Source organism: Fistularia commersonii, chromosome 27 (assembly GCF_037954325.1).
Source record: "Fistularia commersonii isolate RoL2024-O1a breed Wild chromosome 27, RoL_Fcom_v1.0, whole genome shotgun sequence".
Taxonomy (NCBI): Eukaryota; Metazoa; Chordata; class Actinopteri; order Syngnathiformes; family Fistulariidae; genus Fistularia; species Fistularia commersonii.
Genome location: NC_141310.1, coordinates 8,976,990 through 8,997,879, shown reverse-complemented (window position 1 = coordinate 8,997,879; position 20,890 = coordinate 8,976,990). Strand labels below are relative to the sequence as shown.

The following is a 20,890-nucleotide window of genomic DNA, read 5'->3' as shown; positions in this document are numbered from 1 at the left end:
TACAAAATCCTGAATATTACAGAGAGGCAGAGGCAGACACTTTGTGGTATCTGAGTGCGTTATCCAAACATTAAGGGGGAGAAAGACAGATAGCGTTGTTGGTATAATTTACTCAAACAATTCAAAACAGACGTGCCTCTGCGTGTCATACGAGGGGTTCATCTTCGGTATTGCTCTATCTGTGAGGTAAAAGGGGGATGCAGTAGGAATCTGAAACACGCAACTTCAACACTTTGTTGATTGTTCCAGGTTATGGTAAAAATTAGAGATATGATTGAGGTATGCGATGTAGTTCATGATGTCTGAAAACACACACGCGAAAAAAGAAAACAAGAAAAAAAATACAGGCCTAATGAATTACAGACACGCGTGTCTTCATGAAAAAAGGGAATTCATGAAAAAAAAAAAGAGTTGCTGGCTTGCTTGTATCTTTTTCTGGAACAAGAATCACGTTTACAGTGGATAAATCTTGTCAGATACTCTGCACATTTTCAGTCTCCTGTATGTCAAAGACAGCGCTCGCAACTCACTCAGCGCGATCACCGAAGACCAGCATGTGCTGCGAGTCCAAACGCTACAACAGCGTAAAGACCACCATCTAACCAGTGTATGCGTGTGCAACAGCCTCTTAATGACAAGAGCAGGCTGTAGCCGTGTCGTTTCCGGTGCTTTGCTCATCCACCTCCAAGTAACTGATGAGATTTGGTCAAGCACACTGGTTTACACTCTTTACTAAGAGCTTTACTTACACTCTCCTCTTCAGTCTAACAGCTGTAAGCTCTTAGTCTTGTGATGTTCCACTGACATGTTCATTTCCAAGTTAAGCTCAAGGGCTTCTCCATCTCTGCATTTTCTGTCAATAACATAATTTTTCCCCGATATAGTTTAAAGTTGTATTATATATTCACACCACACCATCAGAGACAACAAACTGCTTTTTTTCCCCCCAAATGCAGACCAGACAACCAGAGTTCTGGGATGTATAACAACCGGGGCCAATTTTGGTCATCTCTAATTTTGCAAAGAAAGGTGTCAGCACCATGTTGGAATGAGGCGTACTTCCAGTCTTTTTCACGCTAAATGCAACTTTCAGGTGTAGGAGGATAAATCTCAGCCAGAAATAATAGAGTACATAATAGCTCTTATATATTAAAATAGGGCTGTTATTGTAACCATGTAACTACCATCCAGCCTAGCCCTGGAGTATGTATTAAATTGTGCTCTTTATAGAAACTTTTTTTGTCCAAACGTAAAAAGACCTCCATTATAAATGTTTTGGGAAGGTGCAGATGACAAGGATTACAAGATTATTTGCCTGATACCCAGGACAGGCAATAAGACAAGACCTGTCCTGAGTTATCCAATCACACGAGGGCCGTGATTCTAGATTCAGATCGTAATGCCCATGGGGACAAAATAAAACTATCATTCCGATCATTCATCGGCGGTCGGGGCCACATGTGGACAATCACTTGTTGAAGTACATGCAAATGTGGCCTGAGCCTCACTGGAGCATCTCAGCTGATTCAGAAATGCATATAAATTTGTGTGGCAATGACAGTAATGAAATGGAGATCGATTGAAAATATCAAGAAATAGATGTAGTCTGGACTATTTCTCTTTTTTCATCTTTTGTCTGTTGCCAGTCAGGCGCAGTAGAATTAAAATGTCAGTATTCTAATTAAATAGATGCATTGCCCGACAAAATACAGAGCAAACCATTAAAGTTATATTACCCCATGTTTTATTTTCGCAAGTAAATTTTATCACGGTAAATACACCAGTGTTAAAACAAACAAAAAAAAACAAAAAACAGAGCATTCAGTTTTTTAAAATGGAAATAATGTAGGCGTTTACTTGACTAAAGAACAGATCACAAGTGGTCACTGATGAAACCTGTGGTAGAGGGATTTTATAAAAGGTAAACACACTTAGGATGCGTCTCCATACAACCCCCGGAGAAAGCTGTGTGTCTCTTACATTAGCGATATCCTTTAACACTCTACGTCTTAAGACCATAGAACAGGCGCAGTTCGTCAAGTGAACAGACAAATAGTCTGCCAGTATTTCCAGGTAAATGGTTGGAGTGAAGCCGGGAGTTGTTGCACATTATTAATTTATATGAGACACTTTGTGATATTACAGAGCTGTTAGACAGACTCCCACTATCAACAGGGGTTGCTCATGCTGAACGTGAAGATGCTATCCTTTCAAGAATCCATGAGCAGCACACATATCAGCGCAGCACATAAACAAGGGTCATTAGTTGGGTCATATTCCCTTTTGCACACATTACTTATTTAACGGTGGAGTTCATTATATTAACTTTTTATTGTTACTTTTACTGCTTGTATTCTATTCCGTTGTGTTTTACGGTTTCTTTTATTATTCTATAGACTCATCCTGTTGTTTTTCAATTACCTTTTGCACATGAAGTCTCTAAATCCATTTTTAGCATCCGGGCTTTAATTAATCGCACAAGACACTGTTTAAATAGTATTTTATTTGTGTTGAGTTATACTGTAAAAATGGATGGATAGACCGGACAGCAGTCTTCATGTGATAGCCTGTGTTTTAGAGCAATGAAGAAAAATGTATCTCCAGTATGTTACACTAGTCAGGGATAAGTCAGCAAGGTAGGATATAGCAGAGTCCTGTTTCTATAAATAAATTATGATTTTACAAGATCATTAAACACAATTACGTATTTATGATCGTAAAAATGTTGGCAAGTGTAGGGTTGGTATACAGAAGAAATCCAAACTGGAACCCCTCAGGGGCACATATTAGAATCACGTAAAAGGCAAAAAATTGAAATTAACACGTTTTGGTTGCCGCTTCAGCAAATATCACAGCTTTCTCTTTTTTTTAAGAGAAGAAGACCTTATGTTCTGCCTGGTTTTAAGTTCATTACAGAACCCTTTTTTTCTGTGAACTCATTTTGTGTATAGGCCACTAAAATCCAAATCCATCTGTATTTCAAGCTGTTCCATCAGATCAAGCGTTTACTTCTTTGTATGGAGATCAGTATTTTCATTTCTGAAGAATTCTGAGTATTCATTTTTGGACAAACCAGAAGTAGTGTGCGCGGATTGCCCGAAACGCAGCACCCCGAACAACATCACGGGGCCGGATGATAAATATATATATATGAATGATAAATATGATATATATGAATCTCTAGCTTAAATGTAACAGGGTCAGGGAGGGGGATATTGGCTATTTTGTGACTTCTCCTTTCAGGGTTGCCCAAAGAGATCTGGTCATGTTGGCGCCACAAAACACGCTGATGACAAATACGCCAAGCAACGAAAAAGGTCAATTCAGTTAAATTTGTATGTCTGTGTCGGTATGTGTCACAACAACTCTAAAACTCAGGAAACGCATTGTCGCAAAATGTTAATGAGCTGAGTCAGAGCACGTTTGCGTTTCGGACGAATCCGGACGGCAAACCACGAAGCAACTAATGACTCTCTTTAACCTCACATTCCTCTTTGTCCATCTCAATTACCAGCTGCACGATCATCTCTCACAGTGTGTGCCATTTAGTTCAAATCAAATGTTGCAGATTGAAATCTGCAAGGACTGGACTTTTCTGTACATTCCCTGGAGCGTGCAAGTGAAGAGACCATTAAAACGTCTGAAACAGACGGAGTTGATGTGCTGTAATTATACTCTATTGTCGCGGCTGTTACGCCATTCTATGGAGGCACTTCTGAGTGCCACCTCTGCTGGAAGCCACAGACGGCTTTTCTTTCAGGATCAGTGGGCGTGTCCTCGCCGGGTTTAGGTGGGCATCAGAGCATGTCTAAAACCTCACTAGTATTTGGCCTGAACCCCCTCCCTTCCGATGCCCCCTCCACTGATTCAGCACTGCAGTCCACACACTGCCAAGGTCATTGGATTAGCATGCATGAGAGAAAGCGCACAATATTCACCGAACATAAACCAAACATAAACGGGAAAGGACACTGTGTACACTGAAAACTCACAGCGGCTCAGTGGCCAGACTGTCCAGTCGAAGTAGGATTCTATTTGCACCCCTCAGTATTAGAAGCCCCCGAGTATTCAGACCAACAATGTTCAGAATTGGAATCGACTTTGTTCCAATAATGTTTCAGTTTCTGAGTATTAACTCATAATGCTGCCGCTTCTGTGATTCTTTTTCTCTGCTGTGTGAAAGGATTATAAAACTCAACGCGCGATGAAACAGTTAACCTTTGATTCAGTTCACAAGACAAAGTTCTTTTGGTTAAATACACTCACGTTACATTTAGTAGCTAGTAAAAAAAAAAAAAGCTCTTGATTTTTGCTCTTCGCTCAGACCAATCGACATTCACCTGCCGATCAGGTGACCGTAACCTAGAAAAATGACTGCCTTAATTGAATTTGCTTAGAATTGCGAATAGATTTTAAGCTTAACAATGAAAATTTTCCCATATTGTGATTTTGTGCATTCCAAAAGTGATATGGAAGAAATTAAAAAAAAATAGAATTGTGTAAACAAATGTGATAAACTACTGATTACCACTGCATGAGATTAAATATGAAGAATTAGTGATTCTGGAATTAACGTAAACAATTTTTAAGAGTAGTTTGACAATCATATAGGACTTCAATTTCCACGGCTCCCATAATGATATCTACTATCAGGCTGCTGGAGGAAAGACTGAAACAGGTGAATCAAACAAGAAGGTTGAAAACAATAACAACAATCATACTTTTGATACCGACTGTTGGACACTGACAAGACTGAAAAATGCAGTGAACAGTCTTGGAACTCTAAAAGCAGCATGTAATTTTTTTATGGAGTATTTTGTCACTTGTGCTCTCTGGCATTTGAGTTTACACTGACGTCACATAAAAGAGGCACATGCAGGCGAATGGTCTTGTTTTTGCACACTGTGAGAGACTCTCCATGAAATTCTCTTCTTTTGAGATTACATGTCTATAATAATTGTCTCCTAAATGGGAGATGATTCCTATAAGCCTTTTGCAAAAAAAAAAAAAAAAAAATACCAATAGCATAAACTCCTGTTGGATTAAAGAAAAAAAAAAAAAAAAAAAAATCAGACTTGTTTTAATTTTTTTTTTTTTAATATGGTTAAAAAAGAATTTGAAAACACAATCCTAACCTGCTCATTAGTTTCCTCTAAATTTGAATTAACCTTCTTGTTCCACATGAAAAAAGTGAATCATGATCCCTGGAAAAAGGCACTAACATCCTGTCTGAAAAGATTTTGATAACTGACATCGATGCCTTACTGACGCACGCTGCTTTGGGTCCCATGATCCTTTGTGGAGCCTCTTTGCACAAGAGCTGTAATGAAAAACAGACGCACTCTCCCACTGCAGCAACCACAGGAAAAAAATTCACTCACTACACATGAGAGATTAGCCTGCTCATTAGGAGAGAAGGAAGGAGTAAAGGGAGACGGAGGAAGGACAAAAAGGAAAGGAGTGCCTTTCCAGGAAGACAAGGCCATTCCTAGGCAAGGGTCCTTTCCCTTGAAAGGAGCTCCTGTCCTACTTTACTAAAACTATATGGAGTTTTCAGAGGTGACCTGCTTTACATGATTAGTTTCAATGGTAGGGTGAACTAAGCTTAGGTTAACCAAATGTTAAAAACTGTTATGTTAATGAGCAGCTTAAATTCAGTATCTTACACTGAAATTTCTACACTAGGTCACGGAGTGAAAAAGCAAGCTGTCGCTCTCGTCCGCAGTTCTCTTGTTGAGAAAACATTTCGCAAACGCTACTGTTGAATAAATCGAATTAAGAGAGCAAGTGTTGAGTGGAGTAAAGTGGAAGGAGGGTAAACCAGAAGTGGCCTGTAACCAGGGAACCCGCCTTGCGCCGGTGTAATCCATTTAGGTCTATCGGAAGCAATCAATTATGTGAAATGGTTCTTGGGTTATGAGCAACTGCTTCACGGGGAGTACAGGATAAAACCTCACACTCGTGGTCGAGTTGTGTGGGACAAAAAAAAACAACGAAAAAAACAAGCGTCAGATTATTGTTTTTGGAGCGATGACAATTCAAATTCTGGGCAGGTGACGCCCGAGAAAAGGCAACACGCCGGTTCACCTCTGAAACCCTGCGCCTGCAGCTGAAAGTTGCCACAGTTTCACTAGCACAAGAACAGCAGGTGGATAAAGTGGTCTTTTCTAACAGCTGCGACACTAAATATTGAAAAAATAAATGAATTGTCATCTCTGAAAATCAGGAAATGCTCTACATCTAAACCGCAAACTTGCTTCCCCTTCATTTATCATAAGCTGCTTTAACATATCAATCAGACGGCACGAAGCGGTCAGCCGAACATCCGAAGCGACCGTGTTTCTAAATTATGAAAGCTTAATCCATAGTTATTATAATGAGAGTGCCGCCTTGTGAGTGGAGTAATTACATGCCGTGATGAAGTCAGGTGCAACGGCTTGTATTCAATCAGTGAATTTATCAGACGAGGAACTAACATTCATACAGTATTTCTGTGATCAACAGTTTCATTCCTTGAGAGAGAAGAATACAAACTATGCCGCCGACCCCAAATCACTGCATTTGCTAATGACTCAGACGAGTTCCACAGAGTGCAAAGGGGCATCTAACCTCAAAAGCATCCCCAGGGGTAAAAAAAAAAAAAAATAGAAAATGCGTGTATTTCTGCCATCGCATTTAGCGTGCAGGCTATGGCCAGCTGGCATGAGTGCACTCAAGCCTGCAGGGTATACTGTACACGTCCCTGATAAGGCTGTTGTAAAAGCCAGCTTTGGCGCATTTGCTCATTGCAGACCACAATTTTATCTGCTTTTGAAGACGATCGCCTTCTTTCCCCTTCTTGCACAGTGGAGTGGGTTAACTTTTAAATTCAGTTAAACTAAATTGAGTTCTAGTTTAAAAGTAGAAGGGGGGGTGTTTTTAACCGCCACCTGATCCCAGGCTAAGCAGCAGAAAATGGATGGATTGGTGTTTTTATTTTTTCATTGGAAAAATATAGTCTTTTGAGGGGCTAGGCAAGGGCTGCGGAGGTGTAACCTGAGCATTAGCGTTCATATGTCTGTGGAGGTTCTCAGTCACCCAGGTCACGGTGAATTCAGAACTGAAGACGCCTCTCGGATAAGGAGTGAAACGTCTTCAAGTGAAGAAATTCAAGTCCATTTGCCAAGACAAGAAGATTTCGACAAAAATTATTACTGACTCCACCCTCTGGCCACCCTAAATGCAGGATACACGGTATAGATCATGAACAAGTGAATGATTTGTTCTGACTGGAGATTGGATCACTGAAGTGCCTGGGCTCTCCATTTTCTCACAAAAAAAACAAAAAACAAAAAACAAAAAACAGGTCGGGTTGAGATTTTGTTCGAGTAGGAAAGCAATTATTTCAACTTACTGTATGCAAAGCTGATCCGTGGCGTGACGTCATCGGCAAGGGTTATCGTTGATCGGAGACAGTTGGCTAGTAGGAGGGTCACGGCTATGAAACAGTGCAGACTTGCAGCTAATGTCCACATGGTTGCCTGATCCACTCACGAAAACACACAAATGAACAGTGTTTGTTTTAGGATTCCTTGGAATTCATTAAGCTTCGTCTTAACTCCTCTGAGCTTTACTTTCTCATTCCCATCTTCCTGCAGGCTGAGGGGGAGTGAATGTGTCCTTGACTCAGTGCTTGTAGTCCCAGAGGTCCTTACACCGGGTTAGCAGACTCTTCACGCAGAGAGAGAAGGAATCCTTTCTGGATTAAAAGCTGCTCTCTTATCCACTCATGGCGCTTGCCGGTCGATCAGCACGAAGTTCCAAGGCAGTGGTCATTTAGTGAGTCATTTCAGATCTGCGGAGAGAACAGACGGAGGTTGTCTTTGCGCGTGATCCAGGAACATGCAAACATTTCAATAACAAGGCGAGAAAAACACACCAGTATACAACTTCTGAGGGCATAACTACAAGAGCTAACAGGGTGGAAACATTTGGCTGAAGTTCAGTGTCGGTTTTACAGCGAAAAAGGCCAATACTCAAGAGACCTTGTGTTTACCGCCTTTTGACATCAAACAAGGTCATCAGCCAAAAAAGACCGTCCTCGTCTCTCCCCCGCCCCCCGAGACTACAGGACCTATTTGTTGTTCTAAAGGCATGGTGACAAAAAACAGCTGCTGTAGGAAATAATCTGTTGATACATATTAACGTATGATTTAATCCAATTTTTTTTTTTTTTTGCATCTTTTTTTTCTTTTTTATTTTGCATCTCTTCCAGCTTTCCCTTGCAGTTTCACCCAATCCTAGTGTGCACTGGAACAATGTGTACTGGAGTCCTGAGATGAAGCTCATTATTATTATTGTGTTAAACTTGGTATGTAACTGTTTAGACACTTATTTGATTGATTGTGCTTGAATATTGGGGGGGGGGGGGGGGGGGGGCAATTAAAAACGAAACTCTGGACAAAACAATAAAAAGATCAAAACTGACTCAGAAAACTGCTGTGTCCACGCTGCTTCGATTTACTTGTTCTTCTTCTTCCAAAGAAAAAATAAATAAATAAGGAAACAACAAAAAAACAGAAGGCTCTTTTGAGACACCAAACCCAGCTGGCATGAATGTACACGTCACACAGAAGCTTGACGGGCTTTGCAAAACCTTTAAGTTGACCTTGAATGTCCAATTTGCTGTTTGGACTGGAGCCCACAAAGTTTCCCTGTGAGATAAAACAATTCTTGGATTTGAAAAAAAAAAAAAAAAAAAAAAAACAAGCCTGTATTTAATTTTGCTTTAATTTTGCTGTCATCAAGAATCGCCAAGATCCCCGAGAAGATAATATGAGAGTCTGACTCTAATTTTGTGGCAACGTGGAGAAATAAATGAAAGAAGAGAGACTCCTGAGACGCTCTTTAATTTGTCTCAAACAGGCGCAATGAAGACATCTGCTCTCTGAATTTTATTGGCTCAAAACTGAGTGTGCAGATAAAGTAAACTCAAGATTTGTTCTTTTCTTGGAAAGAAAGCTTGAAAAAGGTACCTCCCCTCCTTTTTCATCCCTCTTTGCCAAACCAATAAGCAGATGTTTCTAAACACCTGGAAAATAGCAATATATTTTCCGTCCTACTTGGAAAAAAAAAAAAGGTTTCACTTGCCCATGGCAACATATTGCTCTCATGACATAAACGTAATATCAGGTTTAAAACAAGTTTGGTTGAGTCGTCTCATGACACTGTACTTCTCACCACCCAAATATTCATTTACATTCACCAGCTTATGTTTGCCTCTACTTTCCTCGACCCATTGCTGAAACCAAATACAGTTTCAGGGGGTTCGGCGATGAGAAGACGACTTAAAGAGAGTGAGATGAATAAACCTTAGTATGGGAACATGAAACTTATTTGATAAAAAGCAGAAGGAAAAAAAAAGGGTAATTTTGCCAGCAAATATTTGATGTTTTTTTTAACTTTTCCAACATTAACTCAAAGAATAGTTTTACTGATTTATTTCCTTCTGGATCATACTCACTCCAATAAACTGCTATCATAATATCTCAGCAATAATCTACTTGTCATTCATCCTTGTCAAAATGTCTCTAGTTCATTAGGCTTCTTTAACATGCAAGCAAGTAAACCCGAAGGCAGCTTTATATCCCCAATATTGTTGGCATACAAGCTAAAAGCAGCACGTACTGCTGTTTTCCTGCTTAGAATAAGCAGGAAAAGAAAAGATGGTTGTCCACACTGGAATCCGGGTCGGCCCTTTGATACCATGTCAGAATAGCAGGACTACAACGGCCCGTCTGAACAAACGTTGCGCTCAATAGACACAAAAGGGCAGTTTGCCACAAAATAAATATTTTCCTTCTTTTCTGCAGTGCTCTAAATTCTTTGTTTTTTCTTGGTGTGAGTTGCTGACTTTTGGAGACATCGACAATACAGATGTCTGCTTCTCCTCAGCGGAACAGGACAGCGCTCAGGTGGGAGCCACTGGATTATCTTGGATAAATGGGTCAGGATCTTGTGACGGTAGTGAAGTTTTTTTATACTATGATTTTACTGCTGTTAACAAATAATCCAAATTCAATTAATGGCGTAACCTTTCCCCTAAAAAGAAGTACCTCTTGTGACGCTGACTGTATGAGACCCCTGTCTTTTCAGCATGTTAACTTTCATTCATTCACCAATGTAAACAACACTCCCAAATTCAAATTTATGCCATCTTTAAAATCAAGATTTCTGAAAGTAAGCAAAAAGAAACACCCGTGTACACATTCACTGCAAGGTATGATCTTGGCTCCTCGGAGAAAGAAGTAGACCGTTATCACTGCAGAAAGGGAGTTCTGAAACATCCTGATGACATTGATTTGATATAAAGAGCTGCAGTTTCCCATCATCACACAGACAACATGTGCATTTTCTTTGTTCAATTAATCAAACCTTGCAGGCTCTTAATCGGTACAAACACTGTATAATCAATATTTTCATCTGTCGCCATTGTGGGTATCTAAAAGAAAAGCAATGGAGCAACCATTGTTCTACAATATCAGTTGGACTAAAATGGCCTCACTCAATTATTTGCAATCAGCAAGAATTTTGTCAAATTTTGTGAAGATTTTTTGTTTTATTTTAAACTAGGTGACGGGAAAACCCACTCAAAACAAAGAACATCCCAAAAAGATATTATTCACATAAAACAGCAGCAGGTCAGGTTGAAAGAAGACCCCAAACTGTTTATGTTTCAGGTTTTCATGTATTTAACCAAAATTTCTGGAAGTGTAAGACACCCAAGTCGATGAACAACAACCCCCGCTGCAACATACACTCTTCGTGGCGCGTGACAGCGGAGGACGTCTCCCCTTGAAGTCCCAGATAGGTGACTACGTTTGGAAAGAAAACACAGAAGAGCACATGCGGAGTGTGGCCGAGAACTTTCGTCAGCGCAGAGCTCCCACAAGACCCCACTCAAATATTTACATCATCCACTAAATTAGTCTAAGACGACTGAGGAGGGTAACATTTTTAACCTCTGCTCAACCTGAACGGACAGAAGTGTGTAAGACCAACAGGGTTTTTACGAGCCATCGGTGCGTTTGTGAGGGGCCTGGCAGACATACAGGCTGGCACCAGGCAGAGTGATCAGCTTGCTGTCTGGTTGGAAGCAGACAGACTGTAACTGAATTGCAAGCTGTCCATCTTGCATAACGACTGGCTGTCACCCCGAAAACTGGACCTTTTTTTTCCAGATAGGCTGAGGATAGTTGTAAGGTCAGCCATCTCATAGAGATTTTACAAAAGTAAATTGAATAAAACATTGGATGGCACTTATTTCTTTCATCTCTGCATCTGTTTCACACAGTCACACCATCCCTTCTGTCCATCCCCTGGGTTTCCAGCAGGAAACTAATATGTCTGTTTCACTGTCTACGTCTCTGCCTGCCAGTTTTTGTTCCTGTTATGCCACGGAAGTGGCAGTGCCACGTCTCACACCATAAGCCTCCATGTTCCCAGGGCATATCTCTTCTTTTTTTTTTTTTTTTCCCATGGTGTATCAAGAGAGTTTCCAGCTCTTTAATGAATTATGAAACTCCTTGGATTATCCTGAAGGGTTTAAGTTCTTTAATAATAACATTTTAGTGAACTTTTAACATGTGAGAAATAAGTTCTCGAAAATCAACTTTGTTGGCCCCTGTGCAAACTTGGTATGTGTCTAACAGATGTAAATTAAGAATTTGGATACAGAAAAGAAATCTGGATACATCTATGATTTGCTTTCCACTCTGTCAGGCCCAGACAACAAAACCTCCCACCCATTAGTTACTTGAATTGTTGTTAAATTATTCCATCCCGCTTCTCGACTTCTTTAGATGTTTGACATGCCATTAGACCCGAGAAATCTAACATTGTTCTCTAAATTGAGTATTTGGAACATATTGTGACTCCCAAAAAAAAAAACAAAAAAAAAAAAAACACACATACACAAACACGTACACATATATATAAATTTTATATATATAATTAAAAAAAAAAAAAAATCAAGTATACATGGGTGGTTATTTCGCAGGGTGAGCTCAAGGGTTTTGGGGAAAGATAACCCCTGCTGCAACTGCACCTGGAATTACCAAGGTTGGGGCTCTATGGAGGATTTGCATCGGCTCTCGGGCGCTCATCTTGAATCAATCACAAGCATCGATTTCACTGCTCCACTCACACATTTGAAAAGGTTTTCAAACTTTTAAGTAACACATACCAGCCAGAATTTATCCCCCCGACCTGTTACACGGCGTGAACATCATCTTATACCAGGGTTGACCCAAGTTTCATGAAAATCTCATCAATCCCAGTGCAAGAATAATGAGCTTTGACAAATGTGGTTGCTGAAAATGATCCCAATTTAAATATTGTGTTCCCTGACACACAAAGACACACACGTGCACAAACTTCCCCGATACAAAATTTCAAGCCGACTTTTCAATCTCAAAGCAGCGTGACATTTGGATGGAATGGGTTGTACAAAAAAAAGGTGCCCAGGGTCTTTGTTCGTCTGTCAGCGTACTAAAAGAATGTTGAAGTGCTAATTCAAAGAGTTTTAATGGCTCCAGCTACATTGTGCAGCTAGGTTTAATGTGGGCTGTAATTTGGCAAAGGTTAATAAACAACTTCAATTGGGCACAGATACATTCAGTTCTTATGGCTCTTTGTATAACATGTCATTACACCAGGTATCCTAATAATTTTGTCATCATATTATATGGAATATTTCAGGCGTGGTTAATACAGCGAGAGTTGTTAGAAAAAAACATCCTGCACCTTTGTGCAGGAGGATGAGTTGCCTTTGGCAAACAAGGCTCTGTTATGGGGAAATTCATGAATGAGTTATGCCGATATGATTAGACCCCCTGCAACAGACTGGGGAACATCAATCATCTGGAGAATCCAAAATACCAGATTAATAATCATGGGCGTGATGCGTATAATGTTCATATAACGGAGGCGAACACCTGAGGAGGACAAGAGGGATGTTCCACACGTCGGTCGGAAATCTGTTTCGGCTTAGCAGGGGCATGAAGGGCAGATAAGCGGACATTATTCCACACTTGTCTTGTTTTCACTTCTTCACTTTTTGGACATCGCCGACAGAAAGTGCTCTACTGTAATTAATCACACGCCATCCAAATCCTTAAGAACAATGATGCGTGGACACAAGAGCAAACTGAATATTGATAAGCATTAAATCATATTTGACAGAAAGTACAAGACTACATTAAGTGATCTTATTAAACAGAAGAACTATAGGATTTATAGGATTAGAGCTCAATTAAATGGGGCCGTGCAGGCGACCCGCTCCGCTCGGTGCCACAGAACCCATCTGCTCATCGAGCAAGGGTCTGTTGCTACTTGTATCTTTGAAGGGCCAATATGGTACCATATTGCTTAAGGCTACTGCTTCATTAACCTTATGAACCTCCCTTGAGGCTTCATATTAATACCTGCATCTGTTGAGAGGAACAGAGGATGTGACAGACATTGGACTATACACACTATCAGGTCATGGTGAGTTCACGGGACAGGGAGCAGCATGAAAGCAAACTATTTGGCTAGCTTTACATAAATGCCTGGGCTTTGTCCTTGACGAAGAGATCCCAATCCCAATAATTCATCTCTACAAAGAGACTTGTCTCTCATTTAGACTTTGGCACGGAGTGAGGCACTAACAGAGATAATAAGCCGCCGGGCGGGACCCTGTGATGAGAGCTCCATCACGCAGCTCTACATAAGGTTAGATTAGGCCCCTGTCCAATCCATTACCGCTATCGTGGGTCCAGAGCGAAAAAAAAAAAAAAAAAAAAAGCTTTTGAATGTAGATTCAAAACAATTCGAGTAACTTCCGTCTCACTGTTTTGCCAGGTTTAAGTGTGTTTTTATGAGGCCGGATTAGAGAATAAAATCAGCTCCCAATAACAATAAAAAGAGATATGCTTTAAAAAAGGTTTAATTGTTTTCATAGGGTAGAATGACTTAGCCTTGTCTTGGCAATATTGCCAACGTTTATTTTTCCCCAGTGTCTGACCCTAAAAACAACAGGGCCCCTTGGGTTCCAGTAACTATTCAGTAAGATTTATGGAGCCATTATGTTGGGGGGGGAAAAAAGACCTCAGTAGGTGAGAGAGGCTTCTTGCTTTGTCTGTCATTATAACTCACACTTCAGCAGCCTACTTAGCTGTGGCAGGAGGAGGGGAGGGGAAACATGCCCCCCCCCCCAACAAAAAAAAAAAAAAAAAAAAAAAAAAAATCACTGGTAGTCCGTTCAAACTACATTTGACATCTACATGAACCTGTTGATCCGCCAGCCCTTTTACTTTTACTTGTTCTTGTGAGGTCTTGTGTTTTTTTTTCATCCTGCAAAACCATGTGAGGCTTTCATGGTTCATATTCCACCAAAGCCAACAGGGGGGAAGAGATAAAAAGGTAAATAACTGGATAGGACCATTTATGTTCTCCGACACAAGCCTGCACATATTTCACTCTACAATGATGGGATTTGTTGCAAAGAGAATTACCGGGGGTAATGAGAAATGTTTTTTTTCTCATTTTTGAATTGATATTCTAGCGATTTTTCTCGCTGTGATGTAAATGGTAAATCATTGCACTCTACATTTCTACCAGTCAGCACATGAAAAATAGGACGCCGCGCTGCTCAAACCTGTAAATAAGGGGAATGAAATGAAAAACCGAGGATCGATGGAGATGCGGGATCTGCGAGTCACCATTATGCGTGGAATAAATTGAAACAATTCTTTTGAAACGTTTCTACTGTCTTATTCTGTGAAGCAAATTTTTCATCTGTTTCAATATTGCCCAGACAAAATAACACGATTTACTGCGCAGCAAGCAGGCCTCACACCCCAGCTAGTGTCAAAGTTTATAGTCTATACGGACCTGGGCATTTTACAGCTCGCGGACCACATCTGGCTCCTTTTGCTTTTTTATCCGGCCCGCCAAACTATTTTCTTTCAATATTTTACTAAGTATTTTCAATCAATATTGAATTTAGAAACTCCTTATTTTTTCCTTTCGTTTAATTTTGTATGGACGGTTACGTACAAAATAGTATCGGTACATATATGATCATATGATATGTGATCATTAATTATTTTAAAGTTGAAATAAAAAGCCAAAAAATTGAAATATGTATACTGTAATTGTCATTTTGTTAAAATTTGCATGATACAGAGTTGGCCTGCGCATAAAAAATTGAATAAGGAATGTGCCTGCCAGCCAAAGTAATTGCCCACAACTGTTCTATACTAGTCTATAGGGTCAAGCACTATAGGGTCAAGGACAGGTTATTGATAGATAGTGTGGTCTAATTTTAAGCTTCATAATACAAACGGTCATATTAGCAGCAATATGTTGCACTACAGTGCATTATCATGCCCTTATAAAAGATTAATCACTTCTTGAAGGAACAGCCACACATGGAAGGCCGTGTTTACACATGTTCAAGCAAGGAGTATACCTGTATGGTTACACCTCGTCATCTTTATAAAAATGTACGCAGACAGCATGTCAGAGCAGAAAGAGTGGTTTTGTCACGAGTGCTGAATTGATGTCTGTGCGTGAGGGACAGCTGCAGCGGTGGGAGAGCCAACAGCACATTAAACGTATACACTTGTGTTTACACAATATGCAGGAATGCAATGTGAATTCCCATGTCTGAACACACAGCGGATCATCTCTTTATTGGCATGCTTGCAGAATTCATACTTTAAAAGGTGCTTTTGTAACATTCTGTTTAGATGCAACATTGAAGATTTTGCTCGAACACGGAAACATTTCTTTTTTATCTTATCAACCTGGGAACGGGACTTGGAGCAATGGGGTAAAGAGAACAGTTTCAACGGAGGAGATTGCTCCAGCACTTAGAAAATGTACTTCTAAATAAATCATGACTGGGTTAAAAATAAAATGTCACCGCTTGTTGCATTCAAAGCGGCTGCAATTGTTTCTTGGCTTGCAGAAGAGATAGTCAACCCGTCATCACAGTGAATCGTGACTTTGCACAGCGTCAAAGCATGAATATGCAAATCTGAGCGAGGACTGGGTAATGACTGTGTTATGTATAATTATATCCTACCTAATGTACCCTTTCCTACAGAGTGCTTACATGCAGGGTTGATCTGCTCAACAACTTGCTCAAATTGCTTTTAACTTGAATGTCCAAACAAAGACTGGGAAAGAGAGAGTCTGAACTTCCCTCATTGCCTGTTAGAAAAGGCGCAATGATACCAGGCTGCTTTAACTTGCAACACAGTGTTGGTCTACTGGCATCATTACAGAATTGAAAATCATCCAACGGGGCTCCAGATGAAACAAGCAAGTAAGGTCTGAGAGGTCTGTGGAATTTTAAAAAACAGGAAGTCTGCAGAAAGATATGGCTAAAAATCTTGACTAGATCTGCAGCTTTCTTGTGACCATACAGCAGGTTGCAGGTTATGCGCCTATCAGAATTAAATCTCCAGGATATCCTCTCACAGAAGCCTGAGGCCATTATTACGGACAACTCTGTCAAAGCTCATAACAAACCCAGCACAATGCAGGCCTGGAAAAAACTTCTCTCCATCTAGGTATTGTTTTTGCTTCGGCCTCTTAGAGAGAATTTCAACGAAGCAAGAAATTAAAGGAGGATCATATTTAACTATTTTAAACAGCATTCCAAATCAGATAGGAAATTGATAGAATGATGAAGTGGAAGTCGGGTCACAGGGGAAATGATATCTTCTGTCCCCTGACTGGACGAAACAATACAAACACGGTTTGCAAACACAGTCCCGACCAGTCTCGCTGTTTCCAACCAGCAGGCAGCACTTTCTCTGTCCTCCGAACCTAACAGCACCTGCGTCATTACACCATTGAACAGATGATCCTAGGGGGTGGAGGTGTGTGTGTGTGTGTGTGTGTGTGTGTGTGTGTGTGTTGGGGGGAGCGTTAAATAAACTTCACACAAAATTTGACATCAATTTTTCAAACAAGTATAAACAGCTGGGTATCTACACAGTAAATGGGCGGTACCAGCAAAGGGTTGGGGTGTTATTTTACTCATAGAGCTGTAGCCCTGATATGAATATCTTAAAGCTTTGATACCAAAAGCATGTGTGATGTGCATGTTTGATAACCCAGTGTGATGATAGCAGAGAATTACTTTTTCTACACAAATTATTAATTATTCATCGAATCACTTTTTGGCTGATCACTGGGTTTAATGCATCCTTCTGCTGCTGCTGCGTGTCTCTGATGCATTCTAGTAATTCGTGATTACGACTGAAAGTCAAAACTGCGTAACAGCGGTAGGATATAACTAATTGGGATTTTTCTCAGGAAATATCACATTTTCGATCAAGCTGAAGACTCCAATGAATCGAGACACGAGCAGGCGGTCTCTCTTTTTAAGTTGTTCATTCCCAAAAGATCCAGTTGGGGCAGTAGAGAAATATAAATGTAACTTTAATAGCTGCAGATTGTACTTAGGCATAATTAAAAATATATCAGCTGAACAATCCTTGACACCACATCTTAAATTTGGAGAGTGTGACAGGGTCAAGACAACATGTCATTTTCGTACAGATATATTTACTTATAAAAATTAGATAGGTTGGAAAAAGGTAATAGGAATCCTTCTCGAGTGACTTGATTATAGTTTGTCATTTTGCAGATGTGAGTACACAAAACAGAAACTAGGAACAAAATGGAAAAATAAATAAGCTCTGTTTTTGCTACACCACTTCAAGATTCCAGAGCACATTCATGAAGAGCTGGGAGCAATTTTGGTCAAACTGAAACTACAGCTCGACATTGCCGATTTCAAAAAAAAAAAGAAGAAAAAAAGGGATCAGTTCAACAGGTTATGTTTAGATGTTCTTAATAATGTACTTAATACAATAACATCCAGAATACTATTTAATCTGTTCCTAATGGAGTTATTGGTGTGCATGCAAACATAAATAAAGAAGACAAAAATCTTTGCCTGAGCTAGAATCCAGACCTTGTTCACTCTTCCACAGACTCGATGAGCAGGAACAAGCCCTTCCCTCACCAGATCTCTTAAAGGCCCGATGGTAACAGACAAGCGATCTGACGTAGTCTACTCCAACCCACTGAAGACTTCTGTAAAAAAAAAAAAAAATGGCCTGGATGCAGCAAGCACAATGTGAAGAGGTGGGATGATATGGCCTTTGTCCAAGAAAGGTGAAGACAAGAGATAGGTCAACATGGGAGGCTGCCATGTCAGAGGGCAAGCGGACACCGCAGGCCGATGATAAACTCACTGTGAACACAAACGGCCTTTCAGGATCCTCTTTCAGGTTTATTGTCTGTTGCAAAGACAACTTATCCTGAAGTGGTTTGAACACAAAGGCGGGGAGTTTATCATATGATACACATCTCGATACTTGAAGGACAAGGAGACTGTAAACACAACCCATTCCGACACCACGAGTATAGTCGTACTCCGCGCAGCTTTGCAAACAGCACATCATACCCGAAACTGCAGACCGGTTTTTGTTTTTAAATCTCAAGTGCAAAATGTTGATCTTGAAAGACGAGACTATAAAACTACTCAAATATTATCTGCCATGCCTGCTTCGTGTCTTCCCCTACCAGAGGTCCAAGAGCAGGGAGTAAAAATGAGACATGGGGGAGGGGCGGGGATAAAAATCAATACTTTTCTCTGGGGATAAAACATAAAAAAAAAATTGTGATGTACAGCGCAGACCTACTTCATAGTCACAGCAGGCAATCCTCCAAGACAAGCTTACAGAGGACAACTTTAAACCCTCCAGGCATAGATCCATGGTGTCTATAGACCGGCAGAGGCATGCGAAGAAAAAGAGAGAAAAAGAAGAAAAAGGCCTAATTTGCCGCTTTGTATCAAGATGTCTTAGAAGATGTTAATCAGGTACCAGACCGGGTATTGACTGTGTCGTAATTGGGCTTTGTAACAACTAAACTACAAACCAGATCTGTGTTAATTATTCATCTCCATCACATGCAATGTTTCCTTGGCTCTCATCGTGTCGCGGCCTTTGTGAGTTTCACATTTTGGATCTGTGGATTTTTAGTTTAGCAGTGGGACTCGTCTCTCGCGGCGTTAAAATGAGCAAAGAGCATATATTTAAAAGTGATGTTGAGCTTCAATGGACTCCGAGGAATATGCCAACTCTCTTTTTCATTAGTGTACATGCTGCTCAGCTTTGCCGGGCAGGAAGGAGTAATAATCATTTCAAAAGAGTGAGTGAAGCAGAACTGGGAAAGGAGATAAATGCTTGAAGGAGAGATGGGGTCACCTTATTCCCTTTGATACTGAGTTGGCCTTGCCTCAGTTCATTCAAGCCTGACGGCGAACAGTAGGAGATCAGTTTTAGAAAATCCTGCGATCTGTCAATAATGAGCAGTGCATGTCAATCAGCGCAACGTGTGATAGGAGGCATGATATTCCAGTTAAATTTGTTCGCATCCACTACACAAACAAGTCCCCTTACACGTACACCATTATAAGCTAATGACTTCATGGAATTTTCAAGTGGCTGTTAAAACCTCAGTGTCCTTTTCTTTTTCTTCTTCTTCTTCTTCTTCTTCTTCTTCTTCTTCTTCATGAGCCTCTGGGTCAAAAGCCAATGGCGCATTTAAAATGAGTGAAGTTAGCACCCCCCCCCCCCCCCCCCCCAAAAAAAAAAAAACAAAAAAAAACAGTTGCGTTCCATCTTTTTTATTTAGATTCGTTTTGGAGAAGTTGCGTGTCCAGCAGATGTGACAACTAGGGCGCTCGTGTTGACCCGAGGAAAAACGGACTGAAGTTCAATGCTAAATAAGGGCCCTTAAATCTGTCACTTCAATGACACAAATGTCGTAACTTCATTTATGCCTAAAATATGATCTGAACTTAGTGTGACCTGACTAACAGGTGTTCCTTGCACTTTCTGACTCCCTAACTCATAGTTTGCATAACAAGTTATAAAAGCTATCCCCAAAAACTTCAGTTTGCTTTGGACGCTGCACATTGACACATTTAATTCAAAGGGTGGGAATATGTATCAGCAGTGAGGTTAAAAAGACAGAAAAATAACAGAAATAAAAGGTATTTCACTCGTTTCTTTGACGGTCTGCTCTCCCTGTGGCGCGTTCTACCACCAAATAGAAGCACTCCTGCCAGAGCTTTAACTTAGGACAACACTAGATTAATCTGCTGAATTGAAGATCGTGGTGTCAGTTGAGTCTGCGAGCAGATTGTATTGCGTGGCAAGAGAGCCCAAGATTTACAGTCCAGTAATTATATAATAGAGGTCTCTGTGAGGTCTGGAACATGCTGTGTTAGCACCATAGCTCATCTGCTAATTACACCGTGAAACCCAAAGGCTTGACTTTCCAGAGCAAACTGTTGATCTCACAACTTCATCAAGTTGGGGGGGGGCACCGTTTATCTCGCTTGTTAAATCGACTTGAGGAATAATTTCTTTACCAGATGTGACAAGCAGGGCGATAACATTCAAAGCGTTCCAGATGTAGATAATCTGTTTCTGGCCCATGCTTCACCTTGCAAGACCGACGCTCCGTTCACTCCGATGTTGTTCAGGTTTGAGCGTCCATGATCGGTACAAGCGAGCGACAGCGACTAAATGTAAATTCACAAAAAAAAAAAAAAAAAAACATGCAAAAAAAGCTCCTATATCCAGGAACTCACACCTGGTACTAGAATGCATGCATGGCAAGTGACCACTTTTTTGTTAAATCACACCTGCAAGCCCTGGTGCCGGTATCCCCCAGGATGCATGTTAATTCCAGGTCTAAACAGGGCCTCAGTGTGTCTGAGTAATCTGCCGCTCCGAGGCAGTTAACTGTTTACCCCCGGCGAGCATGTCAA

At 40.5% G+C, this 20,890-nt stretch overlaps 1 protein-coding gene across 2 annotated transcripts in view; it reads right to left on the bottom strand.

The window, feature by feature from the left end:
• Positions 1 to 20,890, bottom strand: part of LOC147217992 (semaphorin-4B-like) — a 61,486-nt gene that overhangs the window by 26,578 nt on the left and 14,018 nt on the right. Inside the window, exons 1-2 of one of the 2 annotated variants that reach the window (XM_086175219.1) lie at positions 18,017 to 18,088; positions 7,394 to 7,834 (exon numbers count right to left, since the gene is read on the bottom strand). In XM_086175219.1, coding sequence (XP_086031345.1) covers positions 7,394 to 7,514 — 121 coding nt within the window. In that variant the 5' untranslated portion in view covers positions 7,515 to 7,834; positions 18,017 to 18,088. Of the gene's footprint in view, positions 1 to 7,393; positions 7,835 to 18,016; positions 18,089 to 20,890 lie in introns of those variants that run through there. The other variant, XM_086175218.1, reaches the window with a different exon arrangement.